The sequence below is a fragment of the Rhineura floridana genome, chromosome 11, assembly GCF_030035675.1.
Source record: "Rhineura floridana isolate rRhiFlo1 chromosome 11, rRhiFlo1.hap2, whole genome shotgun sequence".
Classification (NCBI taxonomy): domain Eukaryota; kingdom Metazoa; phylum Chordata; class Lepidosauria; order Squamata; family Rhineuridae; genus Rhineura; species Rhineura floridana.
The window spans coordinates 44,087,678-44,111,923 of NC_084490.1; the positions used below are offsets into that span (position 1 = coordinate 44,087,678).

At 42.6% G+C, this 24,246-nt stretch overlaps 3 protein-coding genes across 5 annotated transcripts; all 3 read left to right on the forward strand.

The window, feature by feature from the left end:
• Positions 1–4,915: 4,915 nt before the first annotated feature.
• Positions 4,916–6,513, forward strand: HOXB8 (homeobox B8). 2 transcript variants are annotated; one of them, XM_061588418.1, is made up of 2 exons: positions 4,916–5,336; positions 6,206–6,513. In XM_061588418.1, the coding sequence occupies exons 1-2, from the start codon at positions 4,916–4,918 to the stop codon at positions 6,511–6,513; spliced, it is 729 nt and encodes a 242-aa protein (XP_061444402.1). The 2 variants fall into 2 exon arrangements, with proteins under 2 accessions (XP_061444402.1, XP_061444403.1); XM_061588419.1 differs by having other exon boundaries at positions 6,209–6,513.
• A 2,874-nt stretch (positions 6,514–9,387) lies between these two features.
• On the forward strand, positions 9,388–15,484 carry HOXB7 (homeobox B7). 2 transcript variants are annotated; one of them, XM_061589687.1, is made up of 3 exons: positions 9,388–9,983; positions 14,336–14,372; positions 14,468–15,484. In XM_061589687.1, the coding sequence occupies exons 1-3, from the start codon at positions 9,584–9,586 to the stop codon at positions 14,577–14,579; spliced, it is 549 nt and encodes a 182-aa protein (XP_061445671.1). In that variant the 5' UTR covers positions 9,388–9,583; the 3' UTR covers positions 14,580–15,484. The 2 variants fall into 2 exon arrangements, with proteins under 2 accessions (XP_061445671.1, XP_061445670.1); XM_061589686.1 differs by having other exon boundaries at positions 9,392–9,983; positions 14,336–15,484.
• A 1,975-nt stretch (positions 15,485–17,459) lies between these two features.
• On the forward strand, positions 17,460–19,660 carry LOC133366246 (uncharacterized). The gene is made up of 3 exons (XM_061589127.1): positions 17,460–17,775; positions 18,437–18,692; positions 19,386–19,660. Exons 1-3 carry the CDS (start codon positions 17,504–17,506, stop codon positions 19,488–19,490), a joined length of 633 nt encoding a protein of 210 aa, XP_061445111.1. The 5' UTR covers positions 17,460–17,503; the 3' UTR covers positions 19,491–19,660.
• The last annotated feature ends 4,586 nt before the right edge of the window (positions 19,661–24,246 follow it).

The following is a 24,246-nucleotide window of genomic DNA, read 5'->3' on the forward strand; positions in this document are numbered from 1 at the left end:
GTGTGCAACAAGGCTTTAAAATGCGCGCGCGCGCGCACGCACGCACGCACACACACACACACACACATACAGAGAGAGAGAGAGAGAGAGAGAGAGAGAGAGAGAGAGAGAGAGCACACGAAATCTTCCTAACCCATCTTTGTTCAATGGCCATATATGTTTTTAAGGGCATCTTACTTGGAATGGTCGTTAGATGGTGCTATTACTCCACTTTAGAAATCACCGACTCGCCGCTTCTTTGGTTTCTTTCCCTCGAGTCCACAACACCTTGATTTCATTAGGAACAATAAACGGAATTGTTGCTCAAAACGATTGTGAATAAATCCTCCAACATAAAATATAGGGTTAATTTTGACGATTTCGCGGTTTCTTTTTTGGAAGGCCTTGTACATTTAGTCTTTTTGTAGAAGAACATACAAAAAGATTAGAAACTTGCTGCACAAATGCAGCAGGGATTTCTCCTGCGCAACGCTCCTTGCAATGAAGAGGAACTGCTAAACTACGGAACCACTCCTGCGCAGATCTCGTGCGTTTCAATTTCCCGCTGTATTTGTGTATTCCTAGATCCTGGATTGAAGGGTCTCCGTGTGAGTGTGTGTGTTGAGGCAAGCAAGCAAGCACACACACATATAATCTTCGGGACGTCATTTTGCTCCTCCGCTATTCTGGTGGCATTAAAAGGTGATGATGTTAATATTAGAGTTTTCCAAAATCTAGGATTTATTTTGCAACTAAGAAAAGGTGGATCAAATATTTTGAGAGAGGGCATACTCTCTCCATTCGACACGGATCCCATTACACTTTGATGGGGATCGCTGAAGAACATTATATAATGTCGACAATTTAAAGGAATAATCTCAAGGGTCTCAAAATAGTTTTTAGGATTTTTAAACCACTTCTTTTCGCCCAGCCTTTTGTGAACCTTGGGGAAGCCCTCGCCACCCGTACCCCTGTGTGTATTTGTAAATATATAGATAAGAAGAGGTGTGTACTCAAAACGAACCAAAACCAGAGATGAATTTACCCCCCTGGTATGACCCTTCAGAAAGATTTTTTAGTCCAAGAGGCAGGAACACCATCAAGTTTTACTTCCAGAAATTCACTTTAAAAAATCCCAGACCTTTCAGATTTGTTCCCATCCCTTCAAATGAAAAAAGGGGGGCATTATTGTTTATAAAACACCTCAGTTGTTAGACAGAAATAACATGAAGGGAAAACAGAATATTTGCAACTGAATGTATTTTAATAAAGGCTTTATAATGAAAGCTTGCAAGCCTTTGTAGACATATTTTGGAGAAGAATGCAGCAGATTGGTGACATTCGATGCACAATTTTATTAAGCAATACAGAGCCTAATTTTACAACAGTACAGATCCAAACGGGGGGAGGAACACAAGAAAATGAAATGCCACCCCTCCCTTGCAAATCACCAAAAGGCAAATTTCAGCAACTCTGCACTGTATAAAAGCTGCAATCCTTTAACCGGAGGTAGTTTGTGTAAATTAATAGGAAGCCCTTTTAAAAACAACAAAACAACAACAACTCATGGCGCTATAAAGTAATGAGAAGTTACAGTTTACCAAGTGATATATTTTGGGGAGAGGTTTCCTAATAAATCTTTCCTCCACTGGGTATTTGTAAATTATGTTTCCACTTTCTCTCGTGGTTTTTGCCTCCTTCATAATAGAAACATTTTGCTTTCATCAGAGGTCCCTAGTACAGTATGCCAGTGATTTAATGCCACCGACTGATTCTAGATCCATTGGAGGCGCTTTGTAGGACATCATGCACTAAACTCTACTGCAATTGGTAGAAACGTAAACTTGCAAGACAACACACACACACACACACACATATTGGCACTTAGGTATGGATTTCCAGGTTTAGCCATATATGTGGATGTAACACTTGTCTATCCTAAAGGAGTTTATATTAAGGAGTTCATTTAAAAATGATTGGCAGATCCTATCTGGTTGAGAACTGTTGGCAAATCTATACAGACAGTCATTTATGGGCGATGGTGATGGGGAACATCCCTGCGCTCTTTCTGAAATCATCTTAGAGAAGTGTTGGAAACTTTTGGGCTCCAATCCCAACTGACTAGGGAATAAGACCCATTGGACACAGTGGGGTTTACTTCTGAGTAAACAGGCGCAGGGTTGCGCTGCACAGCTGGATTTCTGTGTACACTTACCTGAGAGTAAACCTCATTGCACTCAGTGGGACTTACTTCTGAGTAGATATGTCTAGGATCTCAAACTAAATCGTTTAAAATAGTGGAAGGGATGAAAGAACCAGCGACTCCTGTTTGTTCTGTTATTTCGTGAATTTATAGGTAGCCATAATCACACACTTTTAAAAACCACCCGCATCTATTCTGCTTAGCGGATAGTAAAAGAGAATAATAAAATAAAATAAAATCTAATAAAATTAGGGGGAAAGTTTTCATTTAGGACAACTCAAACAGTTAAAATAATGTTTAAATTGTGTGGGATTAAAGATTTGGATCAAATTCCTGTTTTACTTAATAAAACAGAACAGCTTTTACTTTAAAAGAAGTGAGCCTGGGTAAGCTTCCAACGGCTAGCGTTCTTTCTTTCCCTCCCAATTTGGGCTCTTAGTAGCTCTCTCGAGTGATATTTCTTTACATTTTGCTTGAAACGTTCAAGGAAATATATGATGTTTCTGAAATGTTTCATTTTTCTGGGCGCTTTTCAGTTACCCAGCTGAGATTACGTTTCATTTGGCCTTTGAGGTGTAAAGAGAATATGGTTGCTGGGGGCGGGGGGGCGGGGGGAGGGGGGATGGACTGGGTGTCTAGGAATTTAGATAGACCCAGGGCAAGAGCAAGTAGGTTCAGGTGCCCCCAAAAGTGTGTTTTCAGTTTAATGGTATTGCAGAAAGGAACTTCATGTGGGGCTTGGTGGGGGGATAGCTATGGCGAGCCTCCTATCTGGCGAGATGGCGATGGTTAGGACAGAGGTTTTCCGGGGAGGGGGGTCGGAAGGAAGCACCGACGTGTTATGATCTGAGGAAACGTCTTCATAATAGTTGCTGACTGCGTTAAAGGGTTCCCAGAATTTACCCCCTGTGTGCTTGTATGGAAGGAAATTGTCGAGTTAGCAGGTTAAAAGCTGAAAGCAACTTTAACAAACGTCAGTAAAATAGAAAGCCCCCATCTCCCACCCACATCCTCCCCCTTTCAACCTCCCCTCCCCCACACATCCTCTTTCGAGGGTTCAAAGCACCTTCTGATCGTTCGAAGTTTGCCGGGGGTGGGGATGACGGTGCTGGGAACGGGCGAATTTGAATGCTCCGCTAATATTGCTCATAAAGGTGGCGTTTTGGAGGGGATAAGAGACTCAACATCGCATCTTCTCCTATGTGGAAGGAGCAGAGGAGGAGGAGGGACGATGGGAGGGGTGGGGGAGATAGCAGAGAGCCGAAAAGTCAATGTTATATATGAAAAACTATAATCATTTTAATTCAGTATTGACACCCCAACATCTTGCGATAATGGAGTTTAGGCGCCAATCGAAGCCTGCGTTTTTATAGCAGTAGAGGAAAGAACTCGTAAAAACCCTTTAACAGCTTTTTATGTAGTGCGATATAACCAGCAAGAACATCTCTGGGTGTGTTTATTTATTTATTTATTTATTTGGTTGTTGTTGCTGCTTTGTTTTGTTTTTTTATTTTATTTTATTGCGCTTTACAGTTTGTTAAACAGTCACGGCCCCCTCTTTCCAGGGGGGGGGCTTACAAATGGCCCATTTCTTTCTTTTCGCGCTGATAGTTAAACCTTTATCAATAATAAGGAAATTGATCATTAAAATGTTAAATCTGACTACCTCGTTTGTTTTAAAATATGTTGAGGCTACAGGACGCCTTACGATTTGATAACTTGGTATTAAAATACCAATTACATTTATAGGAGGCTTTTAGAAAAAAAAACGGGTAGCAATTAAATCCGGCCTCTTTTTACAGTTTTCCAAAGCAACCCTGACATTTTCCAAAGGCTAAAACTGCCTCGTTAAAATAAAATAAAAAAAATATAAAAAATGGAAATTAACGATGGGAGCAAAGCCTCTCTTTAATTTTTCATCCCTCCCCAAATATCAATCTTTGGGGTGGGCTTAGGTAGATGATTTGTCGCGATGCGAGTGATATCTCATTAACGTAGATAGTTTAGCATATTTAATCTCTATATTTACCCCACCCCACCTCGCTCGCTCGCTCGCTCGCTCACCCTCTCGTGCGCGCCCTCTCTCTCTCTCTCTCTCTCTCTCTCCCCCTCACTCTCTCTCTCTCTCTCTCTCTGCTCCTCCGTCTCACTCTCCTTTCTGCTCGCAGGCTGTTCAGAGTCCGTGTGGAGTACGTGGAAACCAATAGGATGAGGGTTCCGTAATAGATGCAAATGATCCAGAAAAGACACGGGGAAATATGAACAAACTCATTTGCTCCGAAGTAAATCACGGAAAACTGTTTATGAACTGGCACCTCTCCTTGGAAATGTAAAGCGGGAACTCTTTTTAAGTGCCGATTTTTTTTAGGGGGGGGTTGAAGAAGAAGGAGGGGGAAAGAAGAAAAAGGAGAAGAGCAAGAGAGAAAGACAGAGCGAGAGAGAAAGAGAGAAAGGAATAATAATAATAATAACAATCACAACACCAACAACAATAAAAAGAGGAATCCGATACCATGTACTGTGGCAAAGAGTTTTGACTCAATCCTCGGGATTTTGTTTTTCTTTTTCTTTAAATCTATGTATATCTGTATGTATTCCTGGAAATCACAAAGACTGGTGGGTTAGCGTTTCATCGCTTTCTTCTGATTTTGTGGCTAATATCCTGTGGCTTTTGATATACCCTCACCTTGTACCTACATCTCTACCTATTTAAAATAAGCTATTTATATTAAAATGAGCTCCTATTTTGTCAACTCCCTCTTCTCCAAGTACAAAACCGGGGACTCTTTGCGCCCCAACTTCTACGACTGTGGGTTCGCCCAGGAGCTCGGAGGGAGACCGACGGTGGTGTACGGGCCAAGCACCGGGGGCACCTTCCAGCACCCCACCCAGATCCAGGAGTTCTACCACGGGGCATCTTCTCTTTCCAGTTCCCCTTACCAACAGAATCCCTGCGCCGTAGCATGCCACGGGGACCCCGGCAACTTCTATGGCTATGACCCGTTGCAAAGACAAAGCATCTTCAGCGCCCAGGAGTCCGACCTGGTGCAGTATCCGGACTGCAAGCTCGCCTCCACCGGCCTGGGAGAAGACGCGGACAATTCCGAGCAGAGCCCGTCTCCCACACAGCTCTTCCCCTGGATGAGACCGCAAGGTGAGGAGGCATCGTAGAAAGGGCCAGCCGCCTAGCCACCACCGAGGCATTTCCTGAACCCATAAAACAAGTTAGCCCTCCTTTCCCCCCCACTATCTTTCACCCCCTCCCTTCCCCCCAACCCTCAGTTACTTTTTACTGTTTTATGAGCGTAAACTTTTGCACCTCTCGATTGCTTTATCGCTTAATTACCCTGAAAGGGACCCTCTTTCCCTGAATGGGGAGAACTGGACTTCTCCCCCCCTTTTTTTTTCAATGTGAGAAGCTTCCCCTAAAGTTTATGGTACTTTTACAACCTCCAAGACCCCCTTTTTGTGTCTCTTCTTAACCTCCTCCTCCCCCTCCCTCGCTCCCTCCCTCCCTCCCTTCCCGGCTTTAGTTATTATCTTTGAACCCTTTGGAGATGTGATGGGGCACGAGGAGGCGGTAGTGGCACCATACGAGATGGGGGTGACTAGAAAAGGGGGTCCCTGCAAGAAAAGGGAGATGCTGGGGGAGGGGGAGGAATAGCTTTAGCCAGAAAATGACCTGCTAAGGGGGAGAGTGTTGGGAGCAATATCTCCTTTTGGGAAACCAGAGTGGTATTGCAAGTGGGGGGGAGAGGATGGAGCTCATATGTGGTCCTGGATCTTTCCTTCCATCCTTCCCTGGATAATTACCCTCCCCTTTGTAACATTATAGAAGGGCAGTTCCGTCCCTGCCTTTGTGTGTGTGTGTGTGCGTGTCCCTGTCCCTCCAATCTCTCTCTCTCTCTCCTTCCCTCTCTCTCTCTCTCTCTCTCTCTGCCCCCAAAGCTGTTTTATGTGTCTTCTCAACCTCCCTTTCTCCCCCCCCTCTCTCCCTCCCACCTCCCTTTTGCAACACCCCAGCAGCCGCCGGACGGAGGAGAGGCAGGCAGACGTACAGCCGCTACCAGACCCTGGAGCTGGAGAAGGAGTTCCTTTTTAATCCTTACCTGACCCGAAAGCGGAGGATCGAGGTGTCGCACGCTCTGGGACTAACCGAGAGGCAGGTGAAGATCTGGTTTCAGAACCGGAGGATGAAGTGGAAAAAGGAGAACAACAAGGATAAGTTCCCGAGCAGCAAATGCGAACAGGAAGAGTTGGAGAAGCAGAAAATGGAAAGGGCGCAGGACGTGGAAGAGGGCGGAGAAGCACAGACGGGGGACAAGAAGTAGGAGCTGGAAGGCTGGACAGGCAAGCCCCAGAAAGCCCCTCGCCCGTCCATTCATGCCAGTTCATGTGAGAGGTGGCTGGGGTGGGGTGAGGTGGGGTGGGAAGGAACACTGCTTAGGGGAGGGGGAACTCCCCTTTGATTGCTGTAAAACAATATAGCTGTGAGCGTCCTCTTCTCCTGGTTGTCCTTTGATACATACAATGAACTATATCTATATTTAAGAGGGGGGGGGGACAGAGAGATCTTGGAGTCTTTTTAGCCTTGTTGATATTTTGCGTTTTCTTGCCAGTTTAAGAATTAGTAATAGTGTAATGCAATAGCTTCTGTTAACCATGACTGTGAACATTATTTCTTCCCCTGGCCCCCCTCTCTCTCCCACACACACATTCCCTCCTTCGCTCCCTCACTGAGAGAGGCACACACTTCTCAGTGCTGTAGAAATTATGTACAAATGATAGCCTGCACTTTTGAAGACTTCTTTTATTTCGTCTTTCCCTTTCTCTCCCCTCCACTTTCTTTCTCTCATATATAAATATATATATAGAAAATATGTGAAAATGATACATAGTGCACTTTTAAATCGACACCTCCCATTCTCTCTCTCTCTCTCTCTCTCTCTCGTTGTGGTTAAACTCTTCTGGAGGTAGCTCTGAAAACACACACCCGACAACATGAAACTGCCTATTGATGCTGTAGTCCTCTTTTTCCTGTTGTTGATTTTCTCCGTCTCCTTTTGGGTTTCCCGTTTTTTGCTTTATTTAGGCGTTTGTCTTTCTAAGTGTCTCTATCTTTAAAAAAAAATGGAAGGGAAAAAAAGAAAAAGAAAAAGAGAGTTTTCTCCCGCCCCTCCCTCTCTCTGTCCTTTTAGTTAGCATGCACACAGTGGAAGAAGTTGTAAAAAAAGTGTTTCCCCTCTCCCTGGGTTTTTGGGTTTCTTTCTCCCCCCCCACTAGGTTTACTGTGAAAAAAAAAGAATGTATACTGTATACGTGAATTACTTTATGGGGAGGGCGGGAAACTAATGCTATATTTTGTTGTTCTTTCTTCACTTTGTTCTATTGTCGAAGCTGGAAGCGGCGGAAGAAAGGAGTTACAATAAAGTTTACAAGCCACAATTTCCCCCGTGACATTGTTCTTTTCCTCACCCTGCCTTAAAATTTCCTCTGGGACGTCTTGAAGAGCGAAGGGTTTTTTTTTTCTTTTAAAAACAACAACGAGGACGACCCAAATACAGCCAAACATTCCTACTGTAGAAGCCTTTGGAGCAACACCGAAGAGACCCCTGGCTTTTGGTGAACATGCACCTGAAGTGGGGGAAGAGGGAGGGAGGGAAGGGGATTGTCCTTTTGAAAGTGTTGCAAACATCTCTTTCATGGCCTCTGGTTAGGAGGTTGGATGGAGGCTCTTTGTGTCAGAAAACTAAGTCTGTGTGTGTGTGTGTGTGTGCGTGCGTGCGTGCGTGCGTGCGTGCGATTGCATTTTATCACTGCTGAATTCCAACCCCCTGGTCCCTACAAGGGCCCTTTTCCCCCCTCGCTTGTTCCCTCGGAGTCTGTGGCACGCTGTCCGTTTTGCTGCCCTCTACCCCCTCCCATGATGAGCGTAACCATGATGTATACAACCTCCCTGTTCCCTCCCCCTCCGGTTTATCTTGTTTTATTTTATTTTTGCAACTTAACCTTGAAAAGAAGGACCTCTGCCAATCTCTTAACTGCAAGGCCATCTTTATTCTTATTTGTCAGAGAGGGCTTTGATACGTTTCAATGAAAAGTGTGCCTTTCCATGTCTCCCTCCCCCCTCCCTTTGGAAACCTTCCTTGCTTCCCCAGCAGAAAGCAGAGTAACCAGCTGGTCACATTTTCCTTCTCCCTGTAATTGAGTCCAGCAGAAGAGCTGACACGCTTAAATAGAGATCTGTTGTAATCTTTTCCCCTCCCCCTCCCCCTCCCCCTCCCCCTCCCCCTCCCCCTCCTCCGCCACCAGAAACAGCAAAGCCAGCTCCAAGACCCAACGCCTGTGGCAGTGGAATAAATTACAGGCCGAACTGAATGGCGTTTAGAGGGAGAGAGATTAAAGAAGGGAGGGGGACTGAAAGAGAAATATTAAGTATCACTGCGGTGTGGGGGGGAGAGATGTTGGTGGGAGTTAAATGGGGCGGGGGGAGAGAGAGAGCAGGAGGCTAGAGCCAATGGAATGTCATAATATGGAGGAACCCGCCCCGAGGACGCGAGATAGGGAGGGATATATGTCTATCCTGCCTTTTTTTCTCCTGTGTGTGAGTTGGAGGGGGGAGAGACAGAGACGCTGGGGGCGGGGAGGGGAAGAGGAAACTAGGTCTACTCGTGATCGAAAAGTCTACTTTTTTATCTGTTTCTTTAAAAAGAAAGACAACAATCCAAGAAGAACTTCTGTGCCATTGGAAGGAAGGCAATCTGCTCAAGCTCCCATTCATTGCCACGAAGCTGGCATGGGAGAACTTCCCGCTAGAGGTCTGGACTGACAAAGTGGGCCTTTCGCTGCCCCTCCACCCGCCCCCCCCTGTGTTTCGCTCACATTTTCCTTCTTCCTTCCCCCCTGCCGTATTTTCCTCTCTCCTTTATCTTCCTGCCTTGCTCCCCCTCCCCTCCCCTCCTACCGTGTTCGCCCCCTTCCATAGCCCGCTTTTCCTGCTAGTCTTACTGGAGAAACGGACAGACCCGGTGGCTTATTGACTCGTGTGCACATTTCGCTTCCTTCCTGCTTCTGTCATGGGAGGTTTTGCATCCTATCATCAATAATGCATCATATTTTATAAATCCCAACGAGTGCTCTACACGTAGTGTTTCCCCCCCGTTTCCATATTACAAGGGGGATAGCTTGGGAGGTGAGTGGGGGGGGGGAGAGTTGGAGGGGAGGAAGGAAGCCAGGCGCTGATTGGTTCTGTCCGAATCACGTGGACCAGAGTCACATGGCCAAGGGAGGAAAAAGGGGGTCCTTTTTGGTGTAAATCTGGAGTCTAATTCCGTAATATATCACGGTACCTCGTAAAACCGACACTAAAACGTCCCGGCCTACAAATCACCCGGCCAGATTATGAGTTCATTGTATTATGCGAATGCTTTATTTTCTAAATATCAGGCCGCAAATTCGGTTTTCCCCTCCGGAGTGTTTCCTGAGCAAACTTCTTGCGCATTCGCTTCCAATGCCCAGCGCACCGGGTATGGCTCCAGTTCCACGGCCTCTTTCGCTGCTTCCATGCCTGGTCTGTACCCCAACGGGGGAGGCATGCACCCCCAAGCCCCCGGCATGTATTCCAGCAGCTATGGTCTGGAAGCCGCCTCTTTCAACATGCACTGTTCCCCTTTCGAGCAAAACCTCTCCATGATGTGTCCGGGAGACGCGTCCAAGCCTAACTGCAACAAAAGCGACCAGAGGGAAGCAGACTTGAGGCACGAAAACAACTTGCGAATATATCCATGGATGAGAAGCACAGGTGAGAGAGTCCTTCGGGGGGGCGGGCAGAGGAAACCTTGGGGAGAAGATCCTATGAATGATTTTGGTGGGAGGGGAAGTTGTGTTTGGGGAGGGCGGCGGCGCGGGGGGGGGAAGGCAGAAGAGAAAGAGGATGGTTCTGCACTCCTTTCATGACGTTTGCCTCAAAAGGACTGGATATTGCCCACCCCCTCGCTCGAGACCCCTCAAGAAAGTAACCCTTCCATAAATAAACAGTTTAAATATTTATTATTTCTGCTGCTCCTGCTGTGGGCTTCCTCCTCCACGCAAAAGGCAGCCTGTCTTGGAAAGGCAGAGCTGTGCGATTACGGGGGGGGGGGGAATAGGAAACCCATCCCTCAGCCAGCCACCTTTCCTTTTCTTCTTTCTTTCTCGGCGATTCGAAGCACCCAAACTTGGGAATGAAGTTTCACTGGAATTCGACTCAGGATGCCGGGTGTGTGTTGCTTGGTTTGCCAGGGGTTGTGTCTAACTGAGGTCTGCTCAGAGTAGACCGATGGGAATTCACGGAGCTAAGTGAGTCATGCCCATTAATTTCAATGGGTCTACTCTGAGTATGACTCACACTGGATCCAACCCAAGGAAAAAAGAGGGAGAGGGGGAGAAAGAGGGAAGGGGTCCGGAGAAGACAGAGGAGTGTATAATGTTAGTTCTCCTTCTGCATATGAAGAGTTTTGCTTAATTTATTCAACCACCGCTAGAAGACATTCCTTCGGAACTGGAGTCACATGCAAACATGTCTCCCGTCTGTTTCCCTCACTCTTCACCAGAATCTGCCGGTCCCACACGCAATTAAATGACTCAAAAGGGAACTCAAAAGGGAATAGCATGATCCAAGGAGAAGGGCATACAATACCGGCCCTTCTCCACATTTGCGGGTGGCATTTAGGAGAAGAGTATAAAGCTGCAAAGATGGATCCATTTACTTGGGAGTCAGTCTTATTGAACTCACTAGGACTCACTCCTGAGTAGACATGTATCGGATTGCACTATGACTATTTGCATTCGTGCCTATGGTGGAGTGTCAAAGGTTTCTGTAACAGGACAAATACTTTGAGCTTGTTACATCCCGCCCCACTGATAAGAACCAATCCTGTAATCAATCTGTCCGTCCGCCCGCCTGTGTCTCTGTCTGCTGTTGGCATTATTATTAAAGCCTATGTAAGATAGTTGTTTCATCTCTGAATTTGCCAAGGTACCTTACAAAACAGAAAGGAGGGGGGCATCCACACAAGAGTGCCCAAACCTGCTTCCTCCCGTTAGATGCCCATAAACCTATTGAATTATGATAGTAGCCATCTTCTTGCCAGAGCCACTCAGGTTCCAGGCAATATCTCAATCTTTTTTGTTTGGCGAGGCCGGCGATTCCTATCTCTACAAATCAGCTCCAAATAAAACCAAATCCTGTTATAGGGTCAGTAGAATTGTACATTTTAATAGGACCAGCCACAGTTAAATCTTGCTGGATGAAGGCTTTCAAGTTGCACAGAACACTTCTTTAGGACTGATGTTCAAGAAAAATAAATCAGAAATGGGGCAATGCAGTGCTAAGTCTCACTTAATCTTCTTACCTGTAGACTTTACCATCTGATGTCAAGTTACTCAGGAAATAACAGGAGGGGTGTAGGCGGGGGCCAAAATATCCAAAGACGGGGCTATTGAGCAGATATCCCCTCCCTGTTTATAAAAGAAATTACAGATCTAGGAAACACTTCTGATGGCCTAGTGGCAAGGCAACTGAGCAGACTGTCGTATGTTTTATTTTTCTCCAACTGCTGGTATTAACAAGGTGCAGGTGGCTATAAGATTCTTGATAGCCAGTCTCTGATTTGCTCTGTCTCTAAGGCTGGCAGCAAGTGGTTAGAGGTGAGTGTGAAATTGTGGGATGACTTATGTAAATACACACACACACACATGCTGATAGAAAAAGTGTTATGCTTTGACTAATTGTCTGTACAGAAAAAGGGTAGTGCCTTTATGCGAGGGGGAGTGCAGGGCAATGAATAGTATTTTGTCAGTTGCCAGTTGCTAAATAATAATAATATTTCATTGCACGACAACACACACAAATATGTTGCAAACTGTAGAGGAGTTACAAGCCTTGGCTATTGGAATACTAAAGCTCTCTGGGGTTAGGAACTCTGCCACCTTTTCTATCGCCCGCTTCATTCACTGTCCCTGCGATTGGCCAGGCAGTACCGATAGTGTGTTAAAGCAGTTATCTTTGAAGACACATCTTCTGCGACCCAGCGTTTTAGTACACTTGGGAGGGTGAGAGCAAAAATTCCAGGCCTGATCTGTCTGCAGATTGCAGGAAAACAGACTGGAGCAAAGTGGGGGGGGAGGGGGGGAGAAGCACGTCAAAGCAGAGTTCTTAAAGATTTAACCTAATAGATCGGCTTCTCCTTCTTATTGCCTGATCCATAAACTGTGGTTTACAGATGATATATCAAAGCCCGTGTGTGAGTGTGAGCCTGTGGGTCTAGAGTGGAGTTGGGGGAAAGACAGCTTAGAAACACCTTCTCCTTCCTCTCCACTCCTTTTGGAGCACTGGCTAATGGTGGTGGGGCTGAGTGGTCGCTGGGCTAGAAGAGATCCCGAAGCGCTGAGCGCCGTCTAGAGAAGACACAACCTCGTTGCCAACTCTGACTTCCCTGCCAGTTCTCAGAACTTACACCAACCTTCAATCCAGCTAGAGGGCTTCTTCCCCCTCCCCTGTCCCATCTTTCTTGTCTGGCTGGGCTGGATTTGGGCGAATCCTTTGGCACAAAGAGAATGTGTCTTGCTTGCCCTATTCAAGAGAAGTTTATGGCGCTCCCTCCAACAGATTTTACAACCCACATTCCACAGACAACTTATTTCCCCCCTTTTTTCAGTCAGGCGGACTGTTCTACGATTCCTTTCTTGAACAGAAGACTATCGCCGCCTACGCCCACCCCCTTTTTTTGTAATATAGCAAACACTTTAAAACCTCCAAGAAAGTTCCAGATAAACGATGTATGCTCGTTTTGCTGGACATAAAATCTATTTACTCAAAAGCAGGAGCATCGATTCGGTTATGGGATCATACCCACAAGCGGACTCCAAGAAATGACAGGAAAATTGATTCCTGGTTTGAATCCAGATTCTTTGGACGCCCGAGTAAAGAGTTGCGGTCAGCGACATGACTCTTCCTTTGAGGAGTTCCCATGTCCACGAACCGTGTTCAGCTTCCGAATGCCCTAAGACCCAAAGACCCATTTTTCTAGGCGCTTGAAGAAAACTAAAACACATCTTGGAGTAGGAAGAAAGTAACTGTAGCCACACATTAACACTACTGGCTTGAAGAAGCTTACCACATGTGGGAATTAATACAGGGAAGATGTTTAATTAATACTGTACAAGGAAGATGCAATTTAAAATCATTCCAATATCTGCGGCACGATTAATACGTAATCGCACAATTTTGGACAAGATAAGTAACCCACCTTTTTTAATCGAACATTTCCCCCTCACGCTTACATCTCGTGTGGGGTTGGGAGGACATATATCTGGACATTTTTAAAAAAAATTGCGTTTTCCTGAGGCAAAATGCGAAGCAATAGCAAACGGTCCTAAATCCATAAGACTTGAAATCCTAGGCATTACTTACCAGAGAAAAGGTCCCATTACACTCATTGAGACTTACTTAGGAGTAAACATGGATAGGCTCAGCCTGTGCAGCTGATAAACAGCGACATATTTTGAGACCATATAGCTGCAAATTAAAATCAATAAAGCAGATGAAAAATTTACTATAGTAGCAGTAGAACTTTGGGCTAAGGTTACCTTTCCTCTTATGTCCAGGAGAATAGCCGTAGTAGCCTGTGGAGGCAAAAAGAACTCAGTCTTCTGGTGCCATACAGTGCAAGCCTATACATGTCTACTCAAAGTAAGTCTCATTGAGTCCGGTGCCCAGGTGGGTATAAGAGACTGCAGCCTTAAAGACTAAAGTTGCAGTCCTAACCTTGTCTATTCAGAAGTCAGTCCTATTGCATTTAAAGGGCCTTACTTCCAGGTAAGTGGGGTTAGGATCAAATTTAATATGGTGCCATAAGAAATTTGTCTTTAAGGACCCACAATTCCTCCCTCCCTCCCTTTCTTCTATATATCATCTTTTGTCCTTCTTTCCTTCCTACCTGTTTTTTTAACTATAAATGCAGCCTTAAATTAAAATAATAAAAAACCGCTTCTTGCAAGACGAGCTTGATTTGACTTGATTTGACTTGACCAACAGAAGTGAAAAAGAAAGAAACAGAAAACAAGAAGCAAATGAAAAGTGAACTGATGGGTTTCTCATTTATTGTTTCACAGGGACCGACAGAAAGAGGGGCCGCCAGACCTACACCAGGTACCAGACGCTGGAACTGGAGAAGGAGTTCCATTACAACCGTTACTTGACCAGAAGGCGACGTATTGAGATAGCTCACGCTTTATGTCTTACAGAAAGACAGATCAAAATCTGGTTCCAGAACAGGCGGATGAAGTGGAAAAAAGAAAACAAACCGGCAGGCCCAGGATCAAACAGCCAGGAAAAACCAGATGCAGAAGAAGATGAAGAAGAGTGAAGGGGAAAGGGGGGAGGGGGGAGGGAGAAGAAGAGAGAGAGAGAGAGAGAGAGAGAGAGAGAGAGAGAGAGAGAGGTTGGTGACAAGAAGCGTGTGCAAAAATTGAGCTGTACTGTCCAGAAAAATAAAAGGAAGAAACAGAATTTTCAATAGTGAACAAATAAAGACTGTCCATTAAAGCAAGAAATGAAAACATCTAAGCAAACTGAAAATGATGGTTTCTTCTGTTTCTTCTCTTGGAAAACTACCTATATTAACATTTCTCTGCTTTGTTTTTGTACAAGGAAATGAATAATAAATCTACCTATTAAATGTCTCTTTAGAATCAAATATAGATGACGTTTTGTTTCCCTGTGTGGGTCTTCATATAGTCCAAGTATTTGTAAATCTTCTTGTATTTTTTAAAAAGGTGTCTTTTTTTCCCCTTGTGTGTGTGGGGTTTTTTTAAAAGATAAAAATGGTATATGAAGTGAACATGTGGATGTGGTTAGCACTTTTTCTTAGAAAACGTGAACTCCAAATGTATGAAGGGAACACAACGCTTAACATAAGATGACTGTTGTACATAATTCTGTGAGATGCCTCCCCTTCGCTTCCCCTCTCTTCTTGGTAGATTTGTGCCTCTTCGTCTGGCTACCGGTGCTGTATTTTTATTTTTTATTTTTGCTTGTTTTTTTTTTTTTGGTGTATATTTTTACATGTTGGACAACGGACCACTTCCCTATTGCCCTCACTTGAGAATCTGAAATTAATATTGTGTTGAGTAAAACTGATGTATATGATAGATAGCAAATAATTTAATCGTGGCCAAGCCTTTTGATTTGTATTATGTGATTACTATGCGTAGAGAGAGGGAAAAAGAATCATTAAAAATAACCTTACTGAATAGACTGAAGTGTGTCCAGTACTGACTTTTTCTTCATTTTGGGGACTGAGGGGGTGGGGGTCCAGTTGTTGTGTGTGGGCAGAATCCATCGGGGTGTTCTTGTAGAAGTTGTTTGTCATGAGCAGCCCTTCTTCATTTCACTTGCGCAGGAGACATTCCCGCTCTGAGCCTGTGAATTTTAAAATGTGAAAATTGGGATTTTCTACTTGAAAATGGTCTTCAGGCCATCCCTCCTCCTATTTCCTTCAAGGTCACTGGTGTAGAAAAAGAAAAAATATTTTTCTGTTAAACTGTGCCGGAGCAATGCGCAACTCCACGATGGCCAAGCAACGGCGAAACAACCAGCTACTGGGATAAGAGAGAAATTCCTTGGCTAAGAAAATAACACCAGTTAACGTCATATTTGAAGTTTACATCCTTCCCCCTTTGATCATTTCATTATCGAAAGAAGATACAAGAAGAGAGGGAATAAGAACAGCAATAAGAAGAACATCAATTTAAGGCTTCCTCCAAGGGAAAAAAGCAAAGCAACTTCTGCAGTAGCTGGGGGTGTGTTTCTTTTTTGTTCTATCTTGCTTTGTATTTTCATCTCACTTCAGCCTGTTGTTGCTGATGTTATTGAAGGCCTCCCTTCCATTAGAGCGAAATAACAAGCACCATCAAAAGAAATATAAAATTAAATGAGGGCAATTAGGCGTAGGAAAACAAACATGGCAAAACAGTCTTAACCAATTTCAGGCACTTTCGACAGGTCGTTCCGTTTTACATTTTACACTTTCACATAATGCAGCAGTTGGATTTTTCAGTCCTTAGGGATGTGTTGTACATGGCGGCGTTTATTCATTATTTAAATGTATATCTCGCTTTTCTACCTACAGCACTCAAGACAGTTCACACATCAGAATAAAAATACAGCAAAAATAGTATTATAATATATGTCGGTTAACTCCAGCCTGTAACTGGAAAGAATTAAAAAATAAAACAGACGAAAATTGGATAGAGGTTTTTGAATAGTTTTCTTTCGTTCGTTCCTTCTTTCTTTCTCCACAAAATAAACTTTGAATTATAAAACATTTTCAGACGCACACATTTGTGTGAAACAAAACAAAAAAAAATTCGGCAAGACAGGATTTTTCATAGATACATTTCAAAATGAACAGGAAGGCTTCTGCTGTCCATGACCGCTATCCTAACCATATTTCTCAGTAAGAAGATCTTCAAAGAGAAAGAATTCCAAATTACTCTCCAAATGAAGTTCTGGGGGTATGAGGAAGCAGACTTATAACTGTAGTATCTCTCTGTCAATCTCTAGTTCTCTGTGTCTTTATGACACACAAGCACACAGATAAACATACACACTAATACAGAATATATGTTAATACATATGTATAATATTTGCCAGCTGTATGAATCGATACAATACACCAGCAGATAGAATTATTATTATTATTATTATTATTATTATTACATGGCTAGATAGTTTACATAGAGATACACGTAATCACATGCACATATGTATTTGTGTGCGCATTTAGGTCTCTCTCTCTGTTTGTACTATTATAGTATGCATCATAGTAAACTAATTGCAGGCATTAGGCTACGCTATATACACACACCTCTTTAAAACAGATCATATTTGGGGCATCCCCCCTTTAAGAACAGGTCATATCTAAAACACCAAGTAAACGGAAATGCATATTTGTTTCTCTAGCAAAGTAGATTATTTCAAAAGGCACATTTTAGATAGCGGAAACTGAGTTCTAGAACAATCCGATCGCCCACCTAACGCGATTTTGCTGCATTGGACCACTACTATTGTTTTCGTGGCATGTACCACTGCGGTAGTGGACGCTTTTGAACACACTAATGCGCCTGTGCATATACGCCTCGGTCTCTCTCTCTCTCTCTCTCTCTTCTTTTCTATATTTATGCGTATGTATCACGGATACACGCACACATATACAAACACTCCCCATATATAGCTATTTATGTATACGTACAAACATAGATACACACACTAGCGTATACATGCATGTCTGTCTCTCTAAAATGCTACTTCTGACCTTTTACTATCCTAAACTTTGGTGGGGGTGGGGGAGACAGAATCAACATTCTAATTTCGTGTCGAATTTCCGGAAGGAAAATCTACTCGCGTCAGTGAAAACAACAACAGCAACAACAAGAACCAGATCAAACTGTAAAGCTACATGTTTTGCCTTCAGCTCCCCCCGTCCCCTCAAAAAATCCTTTAAAAATAATCGAGAGATGGACCCACCCCTTTTCTCAATGAAATATTACAGGTAAAAATGCAGAAGCCAACAGCATAAGAACGTTCTTAGAGATATGAAATGCACTTGCAATTCTTTAGTCATATAAAAGCAAGATCTTTTAAGCTTTAGTATATAAGGGTTTGTTCAAGACCCCCTGCCGGGAAGTGTGGAAGGGGGAGGCGCAGGATCTTTGCATATTCTTCTCTCTGAGTTTTTTTTAAAAAGAAAAGATGGCGGCTGAGAAAAAGACTGCTGTTAAAGCAGTCATGAAGAAATGCAATAAATTCCTTGTTGTTTTATGAAAATTTACAACTTTGTGATAGAACTTTATGAGTGGCTGGGTTCTGGGATTGGCCAGAGCTGGTCATGTGGACTGCTAACCGTGAACATGAACTTTTTATGATTTCCCATGTGGTTATTCTACCATTCTTTTGGCCGCTGTACCTTGGGTCGGATCACTGTCCTCTGTAGGACTCTCGCCTCTTTTAACATTTTTTTTTTTACTTTCATGTATAAAGCTCGATAGGGCTAAAAATAGAGAAGGGAAAGCGCGCACACACACATTGCACACACACACACACATCTAGGACTGAGTTTAGATGGCTAATATTATCGATCCCCCCTCTTCCTTTCCTAATTCTCTGTGTTCAATTTCCGTACTGATTTTTTTTGTTTTTGGTTCTATGCCTAGTGATGGAGAGGGAGAGGGAGAATCGGTACCGGATGGAAGCTTTTGTCATTTTTCAAAGAGGGAAGTTACTCCATTTTCTGTGCAAAAGGACTCGGCAAAGGAAAAGCTCTCAGAAGTCGCAATGGACGGCTATCAGGTTGGGACAATATTTGTCAGCTTACACATAAAAGCAAACGCAATCCTGTCCCCCTCCCTTCTCCTCTCCTCCTCCTCTTCCTCCTCCTCCCTTAACCCACAGAACGATGGGCGTCAAAAGGTAAGTTGATATATTTATCTTTTATTCGAGTTGCTCTTTATTTATTTATTTTAAAGAAGATAGTACATACTTTTTATCTTTCTTTTTCTGTCTTATATAAGAGGGTGCAGGGAAGAAGGAATACACTATAGGGAAAGATATATTGATAAATGTATATTTCTGTAAGGGAAAGGGAGTCGGATGTTATGTGGGAGGAAAGGTGGGAGGGAGGGGAGACTGCTGCACAATAAGATTTGAAATATTCATGTCACCTGGACACGAGATCTGAAGACAGTAAGACCAGCACCCAACTGGCGGTAGCTGCATATTCCATTAAAAAACACACAACAACCAGACAGCTCTGTGTATGTAGGTTTCTCTTCATTCTTTCCCTACCCCTTCAAACCTATCTCCTTTCCCGCGAAGAACAATCTAGCCAGATTTGCTTGTCTTCGAGCTCATCCACTCATTTTAGGAAGTTTGGTACAGAGACCAGTTCGATGAGATGCTTTCCTCCAGGGTGCATGGCGGCGACAGAGGCGATTTTTCTTCCAGGGAGCTTTTCTGTAGAATAGGATGCAGGACGGGGGCGTCAGGGAAAAGGAAAGATAATAAAAAATAATTAATAACGAAAAATAACGAAAAACTATATATATAGTTTTATATATATATAGCTCCTCGGGCATTTTAATCTTTTGTTTTCCCTGTGTTTAGGTACTTCAGAATGTATTATATCAAAGGGAGGGGGATTGTACGTACTCCAAGCAAATTCCTATACCTGTTCTAAAGACTTGGATGGGGAAAAACAGGATATTTTAAAATATTCCATGGCTGGCATGCTCTTTTTACTATGATTACCAGTACTGTGTTCATGTGTGCATTTTAAAAACAACTGGCTATTATTTGAAATATGAATGTAGCATACACCATCAATCAATCTACCGATAAATTTCGTATGGAGCACTTACCGAATGTTTTGTAAAATAAAAATTGTGCACATTCTCTAGCATTTTAACTATTTGTGTTTCTGAATATTAGTTCTTTGGAACCATATGACAGCTAGGGTGAAAATCAGAAAGTAAGGTGAAAACTTGGGAATAAAATTTATTTCGCATTTCCATATATAATTATGTTTGCTCCACATTCATTTGGCATGCTCTTTCTCGTTCTCTGTGCCCCTCCTTCCTATCCACTGAAGATATTTGAGGCTCGAATTATATGTATATCAAAACTCAAAACCTTTAACGTTCGTGCTCATCTCCCTTTAAGTTCAAAGCGGGCTTGCTCGGAGGAGCTTCCAGGTGGATTTTGCCCATTCAGATAAGGTCACTAATTAAAGAATCCCTATAGGTTAAACACCACCAAGTAGTTTATCCCTCTCTCACCCACACCCAAATCAAAGCCAATATTTCTCTTTATTTTGCCTTAGCAGTTGCCTATACAGCCTGTCGGCTTGTTCATTCTATGCTGTTTGCTGCCATCTACCGTCCAATAAAGGAACTATTTGGTTTTGTTTCCATGTTTTACAATGATTAATTTCCCATGAAAACTAGTTTAACTAGACCAAGATTTTCATTTTCTACAGTTAATATATTTTTGTCATGTAATGGATTAGGCATGCCTTTACACATTCTGGAAAAGGAGCCGAAGAGAATTCCCATCCATCTAGCTATTCGGTTTTAAAAAGAGAGAGAAAGAACAGCACGCTCGTCATATCAGATGGTTGTTTTCATGCCTAAATCGTGTGAAATAGTATTGCAGCTTTCAGATTTTACATTAACATTGTGAGATGGGATTTGTGTGTCTCTGGGAGTAAAAACTATACTTTCTATTAAAGAAGGGGCTAGTTCTTTAGTTTTGGTATATTGATAAAATAAAGTACTTTTCCCGGTGTCTGAAAGGAAGTGTTTATATCAAAGTCGTTTCTAGTTGTTTCTCAGCTCGAATTATGTCTGTCTGCTCGCGTGATCAAATCTCGAGTGGTGACTGAAGATGGGGAGGCTGGGATGTATGAATAAACTGAATGTGTGAATACTTGCAAGTTACAGTAGATTTAAAAAGAACAATGACTCTCTCTTCACACTTAACATTATCAGAAAATGGGGAATGTGTTCTAAAACTCTCTTAACTTCTCATAACATAGGACCCAATCTTCCGAGAGGTTGGACTGCAGAGGCGTCGTTAATATGAATGGGGCTTTTGTAGCAGAGAACTTTCTGGAAGATTGTGCCAATATAACTTTAACCCCCCCCCCAAAAAAAAACAGCCAGCTGACCTTCACTTTAGTGTTTGGCTTTGTTGTTTAAAAATCCGTTCATCTTAAAGAACTGCTTTTCATTATTCCTTACTTCCTTTACCTCTTTGGTCAAACAAATCAAGCAATATGGCGACAGTTTTGTGGTTTTGATTTTTTTTTAACTTTACCCCAAAGACTCATTTCCCTTTTTTGTTAATTATTAGCTAAACTCTTTTGATAAAACAATGAAGGGTATCACTCCCTTTTTTTAATCTTCTATGATCCCATTAACAAGATTATTATACACTGCAGGGGAAGTTAGGTAAATTAAACTAAATGACTGGAAATTAAGTTTCAAATGGTTATATGCCTGGAAAGGGAGGGATGGAAGGGGGAGAATATAGATATAGTATATAGAGAATATAGATATATATGAAAACATCATATATATAAACGTAATTGTGATTAACCAAACAGAGGTTTTTATTATATTAACAAAACGTTTCAGCTTCCGCCTTCATCAGCTGCCAACATACAAATACTGTTACCAAGGTGGCAGTTATAGAGCTTCGAGGATGGAATGCTCATAGGAAAACATATATGTAGGAAAACATCACTTAGGTGGAATTGGAATATGACAAAGGAAGCCCATCTTCTATGAATAGTTTTATGGTCCTAAAGAAAGACACGAGGCCATTCAAGTCTGGGTGTATCTGTGCCTGTGTTTAAAGATCAATCTTTAGTTTATGGTACCAATTTAAATCTCCTTCTGCCCCCAAACCCTGCTGGTTTTACACTTCTCTATGCTGCTGAATTTCAACCTCCACATTAAAAAAGAAGAGCCAGATATTCTTTCTTTTTTAAAGAAGGAATATCATTTTATCTGGGCTGCAAATTACTAGAGTGCTTTAACTTTGCTTTAACTTTGCCTCTTCTTCCAACAATCCATTCCATGGCCTAGTGTCCGTCGAGAGAAATATTTGGGTGTTGTTTTAATCCCCTCATTTATCTGTCTCCCTTTCCTCCCCCCCTTTCCTTCTGCTTTGTAAAGTTTGCTGGTGCTGTGCAGGACAGGCAGGAATGAGCGGAGAGGAAGGCGTGGAGTGGGATGGGGAAAGCAGAAACCTGGCGCATCCCCCCACAGCCCCCAGCTACAGAGCACCCGCTACACAAGTTGTAAATAAGCCCCTTTAATCTTTATTTATTCTCTGCCATTTGAGTTATGCCACACATTGGTCAAGATGGATTCTCCGTGCTAAGGGGAAGCTTGCTGGTTCTCTCCAGCAACAACAGGCTGTAGAGGAGAGTTTGTTTTGTTTATAAAAGGCTCGTGGATGGTTTTTGGAGAGTAACATTTTAAACTGGAGGCTCAGTGTAGAAATCTGCCAACAGAGGCATGCATAAAACCCAACTAGTTCCCTAGCCCAAATAATAACAAGAGTCAACAACAACAAATTCTCGTTGTAAGGACAGCTGCTTGATCACATTTTACAGACAGAATGGTTCACACACTGGCATAAAGATTTATTACCCAACTATCTTTTAGAAATACCCAAGGTAACGTTAAATAAAACAGAAATTATCCCATTGCCCATTGTGGGCCCAAATTCTTTCAAGACACTACAAAAGAAAACCAAAGTTGCTGACTTATCATCTTATGCTCTCCCGAATCATAAAAATCCCACACTTTCCTTTTCTCCATGCCCCAGCCTTTGAACACTTGCTATAAGCTATATTCCAACCCACCTTCCCCCTTCAAAGTCATTTTTAGAGAATGATTCATTTTTTTAAAATGAATCATTAAAAGCTCTTAAAGTAGTGTTCATCAGCTAAATTGAAGAGCACACCTTCCTTGCAAGGGGTAGGGGTAGCTTGTTTTTGTAGCATTTGAATGAGGGGTAATTAATTCTTTGAAGATGAGTTTCAATTAATGAGGTTTTTTTTTAAAAAAAAAACAACCTAAGAGTTTTTGTGAAAGAAAAATGAGAGACTATCCAAACTGCACGGATAGGAGAGGAAAGTTTACATAGGGACAAACAGGCATAAGATAATTGCATCATATTATCTAAGCAATTGTATGTACTCCTCTCCAAACACAACATAACAAATACTTCCAAAAGTAATATTCAAAAGTTAAATAAAAGTAGCACTTTTACTCACTTATTTAACCATGAAGTAGCCAAACTTCAAATCTTAGTCCACATGTTTCTGAAAGGATCTGAAAGGTTGTGTTGTTTTTCAAATAACTCCTGTGCGCGTGTGTGTTTGCTTAGATCCACTTTTCCTACTCCTCTGGCCATCCCCTCAGCTTCCTCACACCATTAAAGCGGATCCATTTACAGTTTGGATACACTCCGTACACTAATCGAGGGAGGGAGTTGAACCTACAGGAACCAGTGTGTCACAAACCAGAATGGGGAAGTGTGTGTCTGTAAAAGAGCTTTTTTAAAAAAACAACAACAAAAAAACCCCACTTCCTTTGCCTGTTATTTCCTTGCATTCTAAGGCAGTGTTAAAAAACAACACGGGCTTCCTTGTCATTAAAACTGAGCCTCATAACAAATGAAATCGTAATCCAATTCGATTTCATGAATGCTAACCCTTCGACAGAGCAAATTCGCATTGGTCATTCTGAAGGGATCACGTTGCCATCTAAACCTGATCTGAGAGCAATTGAGTATATGTGTGGCGAATATTCTTGTGAGAAGATCACAGCTTCTGTAATAGAGGGATGATGGATAGGTAGATAGGATTGCAACTTTGCTTTGTCCAAATTGCAGTGATGACCTCTACATTCGGATAATCAGAAGTTGGGATGAATTGGAGAGTTTTTTATTTACGTTTACGTTGATGGTAGTGGGACGCATATGATGGCCTGGGATTCTTAGTAGTTAGTGAGATCAGAGACTGGAATAATGGGCATATAAGAGACAGAATTGTGAGATGAGAGATAGCGAAGATGAGAGCGAGAGCGAGCAGGCAACTGGCAAATTACAGTTTAAGAGTTTCATTGTGAAAGACGCACTTGGAGTATTAAAACGTATCTCTTGAAATACAGAGCTGTTCCCAATCAAAACACAATTTAAAGGGGGAGAATGTTAAAATGAAATTATATGCTATAACTGTGCCAATCTGAAGGTAGGTCTGATTAGGTCGAACTAGTGGTTCGCCATGTAGGAGGGCTGGTGTGGGAATCACGAAGGGAAATGACCAAACTTCAGTAATTTGGGCAACTCTTCCACCCCTTTTATTCAGTTATATATTTTTTAAAGCAGCATCAGAATGACACCGAATTCTGAGTGAGTTTCATTTCTCCCTGAGTTAAATCTATTCCGGATT